The sequence below is a fragment of the Apus apus genome, chromosome 4, assembly GCF_020740795.1.
Source record: "Apus apus isolate bApuApu2 chromosome 4, bApuApu2.pri.cur, whole genome shotgun sequence".
Taxonomy (NCBI): Eukaryota; Metazoa; Chordata; class Aves; order Apodiformes; family Apodidae; genus Apus; species Apus apus.
Window position 1 is genome coordinate 39,661,124 of NC_067285.1, and position 13,984 is coordinate 39,675,107.

Consider the following 13,984-nt stretch of genomic DNA (forward strand, 5'->3'; position numbering starts at 1 on the left):
CTTCAGGAAAAGCCATGGTGCACACCTAGATTGTTGCTGACCAAGGTGTCAGGGTGTGGGGAGGTTGTGAGTATAGGAAGCATTGCTACAAATGAAGTAATTTGTAGGACCTCAAGACCTAAAGACCTCAGGAATATGTGGAGGCCTACTTTTATGACCTGTATGAAATAATTCATATAATTCATAGTGGACGTAGCAGCTTTTTTTGTGTAGGCTTTCTTGTACAGGACATGAAACACAAGTAGCAGTTAGAGGTGCTGCTAGCATAGCGAGAACATGGCTCAGCAGTGCTTTTCTTCTGAAGTTTCAAACGTGTTTGTTTCCTAGTTGCTCAGCTGAAAACCAGGAGAGCCTGAGCCCGTGACACGTCAGACAGCTAGTGCTGGCAGCAGTCGTCAGCCACTGATGCATCTTCCTTTTCAACCATGTAGGTTTGGGACTGGTAGTAGCATGTCATGCAAATCAACAAACCTGCCGGAGGAGAAAAACCGTTGTGAAATCCTGTTAGAAAATATTCCTGACTGACAAGAACTCACACAGGTCAGGAGTGAGGATCAGATTGCCAGGCGGCACAGGGAGTTGATTAGACAGCAGAAAAAAACCCCCGCAGGAAATCTAGGACTCACAATCACTTTTTAAAACCAAACCAAACTGAAATGGGGAAGGAGCAAGCATCTGGAAATTCGACCCCAGTAGCTGGCAGCAGCTGTAGTCAGATGTTCTGGCCAAATCCAGCAGTTCTTCACTAGTGCATAGGCAGAAAGATTTTTTTATCCCAGTGGATGTGTCTCCCAACAAGAGACTACAGAAAGGGTTCCAACCAAACATAAAAAGAAGCTCTTTGAAAAGAGCTGAGGAAAACCTACAATATATTTAGACAGAGTTAAAATACAATCAGAAGTTAAATCAATGCAGAAAGTACATAAGGAGCTACATTCTTAAAGAATATGATAGGTTAATTTAAAAAACAGCATCACTTGGTGTGATACATTTGGATTTAGAGCAGCTGGAAGGGTTCTTACTGTGTTGAACCAAGCAATATAATCCCAATTATGGCATCAGTCAATGACAAGGCACCCACCATTGCTTAGGAAAGTTCAGGAAAAGTAGAGAGGCTGAAGAGCTTTTATGTTCAGTACACATGACCACAATGAATGCCCTTCCTTGGGTGTAGCCAAGTTCAAAACTTGGTGTGGAGTCTGTGGCTTGTTTCTCCACGTCAGGCTTTAAAAAGACAAGGCTAATGGTAGAAAACAAAGCTTTGAAGAGCTTAATCTTTCCTCTTTGAATTTGTGCTTAACGGAAAAGTTGCCATCCAAAAAGACTTCTGGGTTCTTCAGTATTTATGGGCTGAATTCAGTTATTCCCCTCCAACCTGAGACATTGTATGAGTCAGTTACACCTGTATGTCACAGTGTATGACCAGGGTGCAAAAGGTCCAGCCTCAGGACCAGAAAGAGTGACTCTAGTGTAACCTGGCTGAAGATTCATGACTTGGACAGAAATCTGATGTGTTTATGATTCACAGATCTCTAAAAGGTTTAAGAATTTAAACACACAAATTTCTTCAGGGACACCTGTCAGGATTTGGGCTCTGTTTCAACAGCACAATTAAGTCCTCCTCTGATCAAGAAAAGGCATGGCATGAAATCCTCTCACACTGCAGTCAATAGGATTGTTTTGCCAGTCAAACTCAAGCAGAATCATCATGCTGAAATTTCCCACAGCATTTCTCATTAAAGTTGCAAAGCAAAACATTGAAAAAAAAATAAGTATCACATTTAAAAAATTCATCACTAGCAAAAGTTTTGGTAGAGTTGGCTTTATTTATGTGTTGGAAGGGAATTATTTTTTTATTTTTATCAGTTCTGAATCACTTATTCCAGTAATAATTAGAAGTAAATTAGAGTTATTCTTTTTGTTAGATCAATTATTCATAACACAGACAATTTTAAAATTACTTTAGTGGAAATTACTTACTTAATTTTTAGTAAAACTGGAGAAGAAATTAGCCAAATTAGTTAAAATAGCTTTGAACTCCATATTGACTAAAGCATTTGTGCCAGAATAAAAATTCATGACATATAAGGATAGTATAAATGATTAATCATTTTAGTTTAGTTCATGGATATCTATATTTTTATTTAATTACATCTGTGCATAGCATAAACTGTCTGAATCCTGGGAATCCAAGCCAGAGAAGCTGAAGTGTCTTCTTATGTTTAACATTCACCATGTGTTGTTTTCTTCTAGGGTTAATTTGTAAAATGTAAACCACATACTATTTGTGTGCAGTGTTTATGGACTATTTATAGAAAGTCTTGACCATTTATAATTATCCGACATTTTTTATCCATAATGTCTGCATATGACTAAAGAGATGTTTATGAAACAGACAAAACAATGTTATTTTTACGGTCGAACTTTCTTTTTTTGTGTAAAACTTTTAGGGAGTATTTGATGCTACATGGGCTAGAGAAGGGACATTCCCTACTCAGATAGCTCCCTATCAAGAAGCCTAAAATTATTTCCAGTCATCAGCACAGTCCCCACAGGAGACTCTGTTGTTCATTTTAAGCAGCTGAGGAAAAGAAAGCTCAGTCTGAAATGACCAAAACTTGGTTTCTCAAAGCCACAAGGTCCAACCCTGTAGCAGCCAAGTATCTTGATCACTTAAAAATCATCAGAGTTTTCTAGCAATGATAACTCAGAGTCACCTTGGTAGTTTCTGTGAGGTCACTTGTGCAGCTCCCGTGTTCCGCTCTGGGAACATTCTCTGCTGAACAGTCCGTACAAGCACCTCTGCAGCACTTGGGCACTTTGATGGACTGTGTTATGGATGACAACTTTTTTTCCCCCCTTTCTTTCCAGAACTCTGGAAGTTTTGGTGAGTTTGAATGAAGGGCAATCTTTCATGTCCAGCACATTAACAATCACCGCTTCAGAGTGTGTAAGTAAACGGGTAACATCATCCAATGCAAAGTCCTGACATTCAGTTCCTCTGAGTTTTACCATCACCTCTCAGTGCAGAGAATCTCAGTGCATGGCAAGTCCCATTAGATGTTTAGAATGCACAAGTCTACCTAACTAACCTGTGCAGGCACATACAGAATATACATCATTTAATGATCCAGGATTTCTTAGTGTGTACATACATATATACCTCCTAAGTCACTTTCTCTGTACTTAACATGCTTAGAATCTGTTTTACAGCACCAGTACATGCAAAAAAAAAGAGTTTTCAGGTGTTTTTTAATTCCCTGATGAAGTGTGTGGAGGGTTACAGACAAGATGATTTTCTGCAGCTATAGAAACCAGTTTATTTAATTCTTTCCATTAAGGTGGCAAACAGCTTTATTTTGGGAAGATCTTTTTTTTTTTTTTTTTGCATGATTCCATAGAAGTGAAGTTTTGCTGTATATACCATCCAAGACTTAGACCTCCCAAGAACAAAGGAAAGCCAGCTCCATCTGGCAGGCTTGGAGCTTTACCTTTGCTTTCTGACATGGGCTGTTACAAGGGTTTCTCCTTGCATTGCTGCTGCATCTGTTTTTGCTGGCTGTTTCAGAGCCTGTGGGAACATCCTGCTATGTTTTTATCATAGGCTTATACAAGAGTGAAGAACAGCTTCTAGGATAAACCTCATCCCTCTAGAGTCAGGGACTTTTCTCAACCTGACATTTCTGCTCTCCATTAATTCCTTCTTTGTATTAATGTGGAGTAGTCACTGGAGTGACTTAGAAATTAAACACCTATTCACATTTTAAGGACAGCACTGACAAAACTTGCAGGCTGAAATGCAGCTAAGATGCAAAGAGCTTGAACCATGGTAGTTTCCCAAGCAACTCCAGTCGTTGGCAACACCAAGGGAGCCTGGTTGTGCTAAGGGAAATGACACGGAGAGTGGAGCAGGGTGGGGACACCACGGCCAGGTTCTATGATAACAATGGGGTATGAAGGTAAACAATCTATCACAGAATTGATAAGCTGCACATTTGATGGGCAAACAGTCTGTCAGCTTTTGATGAAATGCTACCCTCAGAGTCAACTTGGCTCATCATAATAATCACAGTACCAAAACACACCTCCATCCCCAAAATTACCCGCCTCCCAAGGTGTGACCACCCCTCACTGAGTTTCTGCAGAGAATTTTCTTTAGTCTATACTTTCAAAGGTGAAGTGAGAGAGTTTTGCACCACTCCTGATAAAGGTCTGTATGACTGGAGTCACTCAAGCTCCACCTGTAATGTAACACACTGTAAAATAGCCTGAGAGGAGGTGAATGTCAGGCAAGATCCCATGGCAGGAACGACCCCATTCCCCTGACCTCTGGGAGCAGCTGCTGGGCTGCCTTTGGCTAAGATCAGAACACTGGGCTATCCCCAGCAAACACAGGAGTACTCTACAGAGTCATTTTAGTTCCAGTGTGTGTAACCCAGCCGTGTTGATCAATCTGCACATGCTTTGCAGACAGTGAATTTATCATCCACAAGCATTTGTGCATCTGTTGCTTCAATCGATGACACCGTTCATTAATCTGGCTGTGAGAGTTCTTGAGCATGACCACATTCCTGAGCGTGGCCGTGAGAATTCCTGGGATGGACAGTGCAGTGTTGGTGCATCCAGAATGGGGAGAGCCCAGTGGAGCTGTTCTGTGTGACCAGACCATTAACACCCAACTTGGGAATCACTTGGAATCTCAGCCCAGCCACCCACAGCCAGCCCCTCTGACATCTGAGGGCAAGCTGGCACACAAGGGGGTTAAATTTTCTGCCAAATAGATTTTGCCCCTTAATGCAACAATGACATAGGCAGGACAGTTAAACTTTTTGTGGTTAGACACAAGATCACTGTGCTAGGGAGGGAGGTTTTGAAAATGTGGTGCCTATGGATAGTGCGTTTCTTTAAATTTGTGTCATATAAAGTGTGACTTTGGTGCAGCTTTCCTGTCAGGCACAGAAGCACACAGAACAGCACCTTCTGCTCCTCAGCATGTATTCTTCCTGCAGTATTTTTACCCCTCCTAGGTAATGAACCTAAAAGAGAAAAACATGACATGCCTGTTAGTCATGTAAAACCAAAACACTTGGGTAGCTGGAGAAGCAGAGTCACCTCAGGCACACCGTTGAGTTTCAGGAAGAAAGCCTGAATGAATGGAGAGCTGAGGCAACACGTGCTCCCCAAATCACAGTGCTCTGTTGCAGGGCCTGTGTTGCATGCAGAGGCATTTGTGTCTTACACCAAAGTGTGCTGCAGCAGCCTCTTGGTGAGACAGTGCAAGGTCAGCACAGTCCCAGGAGGATGCTGGAGACTAACAGCAGGCTCCTGTTCTCTTGCTCTTCATCCTTTCAGAGAAAGCAGAGCATGTCAAGCCTTGTCCCTGTGCCCCCTTAAAGACTGCCAAGATTGCATGGATAGGTAAAAACACAGCATGGATGCTAAGCAGATCATACCAAATGGCTGGGTACAGCTGTCTCAGCTCTGCTGTGCTCTAACAGTGCTTCTCTGTGGTCAGAAGTTTTCACTAACAGGAAACAGAATGAGTACAGATGTGCATCGACAGGAAAAACTGTCACACTTCTGATCATCCTTTTTTAATTTTTTTTTTTTTCTTTGCCTTTCATACGTGTTGCAGCAAAGACAGCTCCATTCAAGGAGAACTGCTGTTTCCATAGTAGCAGATGGGCAACTGCAAGAAATGGGTCACTGCTAGACTTGTTCCACTAATTCTGAGAGCTGAGCAGCTGACGGCTAGTTGGTATAGGAGTTACAAGTTACAGCCTCCCCTAGCAGGCACAGGTTGCTGCAGTGGAAACAAACAAACAAAAAGGTTGCATCTAGGCCCTGAGGCATGCATCTTACCTGGTTCTCCTAACTGCCTATGCCTCACTGCACCCACATGTCCTTGGAATAAAGCTGTGTTTCACCTGCCATTTGCTATGGTGTATCTCCAGTACAACTTTTCTCACTTGGAGAGAATTATTCATGCTGTACTCCAGCCTCTGGGATTCCCTGAGTGTTCCTCCTTTCCTTTTTCCCCAGCTGAAGTTTGAATAAATTCTGTTTTCATAAGGCCACCTGCATTTGTCTCAGTGTTGTCCTAAACCAGCAAAGCAGCACAGACCACCAAGTGAAAGAATAAAAAGCACCTACATGAATTGGCATCTGATCACCTCCTCCATCTTTAGCATTGATACATGATTAATGCTGACAGCAGCTCCTGTTAAAGCATCCTAGCTTACCTTCTACCTAACTCATGGAACTGAAGACACTTACAACAGAAGGTGGCACTGAACTTGTGCCAAGTAGGCATTTGGCTAAGACACCCTTCTTGAGCCTTTGTGAGGAACTTCTCCACTGGCAAGAATGGGATCCGGATTGTGGGAGCAGTTTGTTTGGGATTTGCATCAAGTCAGTAGGAAGCTGTTTTGGGGTGATGGGAAAAACCAGGCAAGAGTTCTTTGCATCATAACACTGACACTGTCTTTCTGCTGTCTTCACAGTCCAGTGGAGTAGCAGCACTCATTGCTGTGCTTGTGCTGTTACTGTTGGCAGCCCTTGGTCTGCTCTGGTGGTTCTGGCCCCTCTGCTGCAAAGTGGTGAGTAAAGTGGTGAAAAAAAGTGACTGGGTGTGTGACTCATTATTAGAACTCATACCATGTTGGGAAACAGGCACTGTAGGAAGTAGGTAAGGGACCAGCTTCAACACTGTGGACTGCCCTCCTAGCTGTGCTGCTGGCTCTTGGGAACTGGCACAGACAGGAACCAGCACCAGCAGGCTGGTGTGCTGCTCACTGGCTTTCTACTGAGTGAGCATGTCTCACATTTCTGTGAAATCTTTGAGAACAGCATTTTCTCTATCATGTGAAAGTTGTTGGCCATAATGGTATGCAGATGTTATCCTGAAATCAAGGATAATTTTAAAAGTAGTATTACTGAAATTTGTTTTTGTAATCCATTATGGGCTCTCAGGTTGGAAATCCCTTATTGTCTTAATAATCCCTTGCACACATTGCATCTCTTTTCATCTGAGTACACTCTTCATCCTTCTAACAGCAGGCAGCAATGCTGTTTCACTAACTCTCCTTCCAGCTTCTTGTGTGTTGGGGTTTTTAAATTGGTGAAGTTCATTATTCATCTAATTAACAACAGTGCTGAGAACCTGGGAAGCAGAGATTGCTACCAGGCTGGTACTCAATTTCTGGTCTTGTGGAACCTGGGGCAGCAGAAAAACTAGCCTTCTCACCTGACCATGCCAAAGCCCACAAAATCAAAAGTTTTGGTGTAGTCTTGTCAGGCCCCTGACTATCCTAGGACAAGGGTTTCTGAGACAAGAACTGTGAGCTCTTCTCTAATAAAGAGATGCCCTCTGTCTCATTTTCCACAGTACAGGCCCATCAGAAACCTAGGGCAGTTGTCCATTAGTCATTTGCTTCAACTTTGTTTTATGTCACAAACCTCCCTGAGGAAAGGAAAAATTCAAAATCATCAACAAGAAAGCTTCTTATTTTCAAATAATTGGTTAACCTTGATTCATAGACCATCTTCATACTTCTTAGTTTCTCCACTTTCTTTCTGTAGAAAGCAGCTTGGCCAGGCATTTCACACAGGCCTGTCATCTGGGGCAGGGTGAGAGGGAGGTGCTGGTAAAAAGGAAGAATTTTGTGTTTCAAAGTCTAAATTATTTTTAAAATATGCATGTAAAATATAATTTAAACCCTTAAATGGAGGCAGGTAACTTTTTGTCAGTGTCTCCTGTCAGCTCCTTATGGCCAGACTTTGGAGTGAGTTGTTTCACTGCTTGTTCATAGTAGCTGAGAGGGATCATCACATCCTTTCCCAAGAGCTGCTTTTCTGAAAGCAGCTGCTTGTCTTTTGTCCTTTTCCTGACTTCTCAAGGTTTACTTTGTTTTCATCAAGACAAACACACTTCCTCTTCTGTTGACTGATACCAGGAAACCTAACATTCCTTTATTTTGTTGGAGCTCTCAGAATGAGTGACCTCACTAACACTCTGCTTTTTGTCACCAGCTGAGCACGACTGTCAGAACATAATCCCCACGTCTTTATTTTAGCCCAGAAACAGCCTTTTGCTGTTGGAAGTTTAATGGATTGCACATGCATTTTAATCATTTTCCAAGTGGATTATTATTTTTTTTTTTTTTTCCAGCATCAGGTTTACAACCCAGCTAAAAAATCCAACTACTCTTCATGTTGGTCAGTGCTCAGGAGTCAGTGCTTGCCAGTGGTCAGTTTGCATGGCCCAGTAAAACTTCATCTCCCATGCATTTTCTCCTCATTGCAGTGAAGAGTGGTTCAGTCCCTTGAGAGCAGGAATTGTTTTTCCAGTGATAACTCTTGTCATGACAATCAGTAAGATCTGTCCTGGATTTTTTTTATATCCAAGCCCTACATTAAAAATAAGCCAAATGTATAGTTCTGTAGGATTAATTTCCATCCCTTTTTATAGCTCTGCCTGTACAATACACTGAAATACCATTTGTACCAGCCTGTGCCTCTTACAAGTGGAAGGAGTTCAGTTGACATTACAGGTGTAAATCAACACATCACGTAGAGCTGTAGAGGGACTCTTAAGATAGGACCCAATTAACTAAAGCAGATGCCCCTTGTAATGAATTGCAAAGATACTACCTTGGAGGCCAAAGATGCACCGTGGCATTAAGGCAGGGTTCTGCCTGGGCTGATGTCTGGTATGGAGGAGGTACATCTCCACAAAGAGCTGCACTGAGCTGTGAGAAAATCTCCTTCTGTTCTGATTCACTTTGTGCTTAAGTCTGCTCACCCCTGGCTGTTTACTTTAACCTTACCCTGAGCATCTTTTCTGGATATAGGAGGAATTGGTTCTTTCTAGTCTTAAGCTGTAGATTTTAAAGTTATTACTAAGGAGCAGCCTGACTTCTACAGGAGCAATACAACCATGGCATTTTACATGCTAGTGCCCTCTGTTGTTTCCTCCCATCTCTCATGGGTATTGCTTGTTTCTTTAAAAAGAAAATGTAATTTTAGGGCTTTGCTACAACAATACAGAGTGCCAAAACCAGGTACTTTTGTACTGGACATTGTACTGACTCTTCTGTTCTTTTTGTTTTGATGTCCTCAGACATCAAAGCGTGTGCTTCCATGCTTTGCCCTCTTTCCTGTACCTAAGGTTCTCAAGTCAAATGTTACTGCCATGTCTGGCTTTGGTGCCAGTGTCCTTGACATGAGGCATCGTAGGGCCAGGGCCTGCTCTTCCCTTCCTCTGAGTCTGACCCCCTGGCAGAGTGGATTGTCTAGTTTCATGGGACAAAGAACAAGAGGCAAGGAAGAAAGCAGCAGCCCTCAAACCTTGCAAGCATCCCACACTTCAGCATCAAACTGGTTGAAAAGGAAGAACTGGTTGAAAGGAAGAAGTCAGAGAGTTGTAGTCAATGGGGCAGAATCTAGTTGGAGGCCTGTGACCAGTGGAGTCCCTCAGGGGTCCGTACTGGGACCGGTGTTGTTCAACATCTTCATCAACGACCTGGATGAGGGTACAGAATGTACCCTCAGCAAGTTTGCTGATGGCACCAAGCTGGGAGGAGTGGCTGACACACCAGAAGGCTGTGCTGCCATTCAGAGAGACTTAGACAGGCTGGAGACTTGGGCGGGGAGAAACCTGATGAAGTTTAACAAGGGCAAGTGTAGAGTTTTGCATTGGGGGAAGAAAAATGTCGTGCACCAGTACAGGTTGGGGGCTGACCTGCTGGAGAGCAGTGTAGGTGAAAGGGATCTGGAGGTCCTGGTAGACAGGAGGATGACCATGAGCCAGCAGTGTGCCCTTGTGGCTAAGAAGGCCAATGGCATCCTGGGGTGCATTAGAAAGGGTGTGGTTAGTAGGTCAAGAGAGGTTCTCCTCCCCCTCTATTCTGCATTGGTGAGGCCACATCTGGAGTATTGTGTCCAGTTCTGGGCCCCTCAGTTCAAGAAGGACAGAGAACTGCTGGAAAGAGTCCAGCGCAGAGCCACAAAGATGATGAAGGGAGTGGAACATCTCCCTGATGAGGAAAGGCTGAGGGAGCTGGGTCTCTTTAGTTTGGAGAAAAGGAGACTGAGGGGTGACCTCATCAATGTTTACAAATACGTAAAGGGTGAGTGTCAAGAAGATGGAGTTCAGCTTTTTTCAGTCATGACCAGTGATAGGACAAGGAGTAATGGATACAAATTGGAGCATAGGAGGTTTAAGGTGAATATCAGAAAAAATTTTTTTACTGTGAGAGTGACAGAGCCCTGGGACAGGCTGCCCAGAGAGGTTGTGGAGTCTCCTTCACTGGAGACATTCAAAACCCGCCTGGACGCCTTCCTGTGTGATGTGCTCTGGGTGACCCTGCTCTGGCAGGGGGGTTGGACTGGGTGATCTTTTGAGGTCCCTTCCAACCCCTAGGATTCTATGATTCTATGATTCTATGAAACAGAAGAGAGGGAGGCAGAGGGTGTTGGACTGAACAGAACAAGCATCCAGAGCCACATGAGCACACATTCCCACTCCCTGCAGGCCGTGGTGAGCTTCAGGTGGTTCAGGTCCTCCACTTCATCCTTGCTAGGAATTGGTCTTGACAGCATTCCTTGCTATGTGAGGTCCATGTGCACTTACAGGTTGGGGTAGGGGGACTCCTTTTTCTTCTTCTTCCCTCCCCCCCCCCCCCTCTTCTTTTTAAAGGCAGTTCACTGTTGACAGTTCTTTCACTCTTCCCTCAATATCAGAACATATGATTGCATCAAGCTGGCTTCAGGCTCTGGTGCTGACATTTCCTAATGCCCACATCACGGGAACATTTGAAAAGTGTTAATGAGCAGATCAAAGGGACTGTTGCCTGAAGCAACTCTTTTTTTTTCTTTTTTTTTTCCCCCTCAAGAAGTCGGCTCTCCTCCAAACTCAAGTCTTCATTCTTCACAAGTAAATAAATGAGATGCAGCCTTGCCTGCTGATGATGCTAATAAAACACAACGAAATTAGGAAGTAAACCATCCCTACATGGGATTAATAAGACAGAAACATTATTCAGAGTATTCCATATTCAAACAATCTGAATCAAACAGAGAAGTTAACTTGCAAGATTTGAGCTTCAATATGTGCAGTTCCATGCTACATTTGCCTTGTTTTCTGCCAAAGCTGCAAGGGTTCCTCGGATTTATCCTTTTTCAAAATGCCTTTCTACTGATTTCAGCTGAAATATCACACAAGACTGAAAAATCTTTGTGTGTGTGAGAGAGAGCGCGTGTGTGAGGAGACTGTGGAAACATAAGGATGCAGGCATTTACATTCCACTTTTGTCAGCAGGGGTGAGTATCTGCTACTCAAAGCAGATTATTTTCTCACACCACTGTCACATTTAAAACAAGATTCATTTTCTGAACCTATTAGAAATAGCAGCTAATTAATGTATTGGTTAGCTTCAAATCAAGTTTACCCTGTAACTTCAGGGAGTTTAGCAGCTGGCATAGGATTAGATCCTTTTCCTCAGGAAGTCAAGCAAGAGCTGTCATTCAGTTGTGACTTTTGAAGCCCAGTGAGGTCCAACAAGTAGCATTTTTCTTGATCCACTGGGGTAGAAATTTTGATTCAGTAAATACCAACAGGCACAGTGCCTGAGCAAACTTCAGTAGGTGTCACAAAGCAGTTTACTGTGCAAAGTTGCCTTTGCTTGGGAGAGATTGCAAGACTTAAGAATAGCAGAGCTATAGAAAGTGGAGTGATAATACTGTTTAATATGTATTTATATAAATCTGCAACCTAGCTAGGCCTTTTTTCCCCTGTGCAGCTTGCAGTCTTGGCAACAAAATACATTTTTTGAGATAATCATTAGAAACAGGCAAAAGGGAAATAAGAATGGGAATTAAATAAGACAAGGTGACCCCTAATACATTGAAAGTCCTGGTTTACCGTTTCCAGCCTTTTTAATTGCTTTCAGTAAGAGTTAAGTGTCTTCCTGCTTTGGAAAATCTTGCTCAGCATCCAAATATCTCTCAGAATCTGTCCCACGATCCCTCTGTGTTGTTATTTCTTATAAAGGTAGGGCAGTAATTCCAATCTGGCACTCAGGAATGTTTCACTAATTAAATAATTGATTCTTGTTAATATTCTGAAAAATTCCTGATGGGTGGGAAGAAAAGGTATTCAGAATTTTTTTTTAAAAAAGTCATTTCTAGCATGCTTTAGCAACATCATAGCAGCAAAGGCGTCGGGTTAAAATCCACAGCTGACCTTCTAGTCCACTCAGAGTACTCTGAGCTTGCTTGATGAACAGTTCACCCTGAATCTTCAACCTGAAGCACTGTGTAGAAATGTTTCCAAGGGTGCCAGAACTTCTCTCACTTGTTAGAATTCCTGGGTCCAGTGTGAAAGCCCATAGCTTGTTTAGGCAGTAACCAGTAAACATCTTGGTAGCACTGTGACTTGAAATGTAAATCCAGAGGAAATGCTCTTGAGTATTCGTCAAGAAAAATGTTTCTTCTGTGTATGATTCTATACATCTGTGAGGTGACATTATTTATAGGCAGTGGTAGAGAAAATGAAAGTACTATAATAGCACGGAGTGAATAAGATATTTCAATTAAGGTACTTAATCCTGTATGAAGAGATTTAGGTGTTTCTCATCATGGACACTTTTGGTTATGCTTGTGTAACACTAAGGCGTAGCAGAAACAGGCTCCTTTATATTCATGGGGTATTTTTTAGTAATTTCTAGGCAACAATCAAGCCTAAAAAATCACTTGATATCACTGAAGTGCTTCTTTTTAACTTCCAAACCTGCTTTTCTTGAGGAAGAATGGTTGTGCATTCAGTTTTCATCTCAATCATTTAAAGGGGTGGCTGCCTTCCTCTTCCCCTCCCTGTCAAGTTCAGTGGATTCCTGTCAGTACCTGGGAACTCTCCAAGATTCAGAATATATAGATGTGAGAAATGGGACAGGAAGGAACTGCAGGCAGAGGTTTCAATATAGGTGTCAGTGTGTTCTCCTAGGAGTGAGCCTTCTCCAGGAACAGTTTCAGAAGCCTTGTGAATGTATCTCCTGCTTGCAGACACTCCACGCTGAGCAGTCAAGGACCTACATACTTAAATTATTAGATCTGAAATGTGAGACCTGCAGAAATGATCTGGATGTCTAGAGGTGAAGCCTGAGCTACCAAAAGGCATTTCACACTTGTCACTGGGCCAGGAATTACCCAGCAGCATGGCACAAGGAAGCAGGCCCAAGACTCTGCAAGACCTCTTGTAGGCCTTGGCAGCTTACTAATTAACTCCATAGGGTTTAATCAGTAGCTATTACTTAGAGTGACTGAGTTTTATCCGGTCAGGAAGCAGAGTGGCAGGCATGTCTGCCCAAAGAGTGTCTGCCAGTCAATTGATGTTATTTTCTATTAGGACGGGTGGTGTTAATTTCCAGAAGGCCTTGATATAATCAATACCCAAGGGACTTAGCAGTAGTGGTTGCCAGTTTGCAAGCAGATGTGGGGGACTCAGCTAGAAACAGTTCACTCTTAACATTTATCTGTTGGCTTTTGGGTGCTGCCAGGACAATTCCTTACGCTTTTCTGTGTTTGTCTTTTTCAGGTCATCAAAGATCCCCCTCCACCTCCACCAGCTCCAAAAGAGGTACAGCACCACGGCGCTCTGCTCATCATACTGGTGACATGGCCCCACTCCTCTCTGCTTCCCTGTGCTCTGCCAATCTGGCTCTTTGTCCGAGCTGCTGAGCAAGAAGCCCCTTGGGAAGCCTTAAGATGAGAGCAGGATGGCCCAAGTCCAAATATCTGTTCTGTCTCACTCATATCCGTGTGGCACGAATTAAGCCCAAATCCACAGAAATATTTAGGGGCTTTATCCCAAGATAATTTAACATTATTCTTCCCATTCTGCCGCCAAAAGACCAAGCTCTTGTGTAACAGTCGAAAAGAACCCCCTATAAGGGAATTTCTCTCCCTCTTCTGGGCACTCATGCAC

The 13,984-nt window shown here is 43.0% G+C and overlaps 1 protein-coding gene across 1 annotated transcript in view; it reads left to right on the top strand.

The window, feature by feature from the left end:
- ANTXR2 (ANTXR cell adhesion molecule 2) overlaps positions 1 to 13,984 on the top strand; it is a 117,221-nt gene that overhangs the window by 55,025 nt on the left and 48,212 nt on the right. Inside the window, exons 11-13 of the mRNA XM_051619199.1 lie at positions 2,872 to 2,950; positions 6,504 to 6,599; positions 13,595 to 13,636. Coding sequence (XP_051475159.1) covers positions 2,872 to 2,950; positions 6,504 to 6,599; positions 13,595 to 13,636 — 217 coding nt within the window. The remainder of the gene's footprint in view (positions 1 to 2,871; positions 2,951 to 6,503; positions 6,600 to 13,594; positions 13,637 to 13,984) is intronic.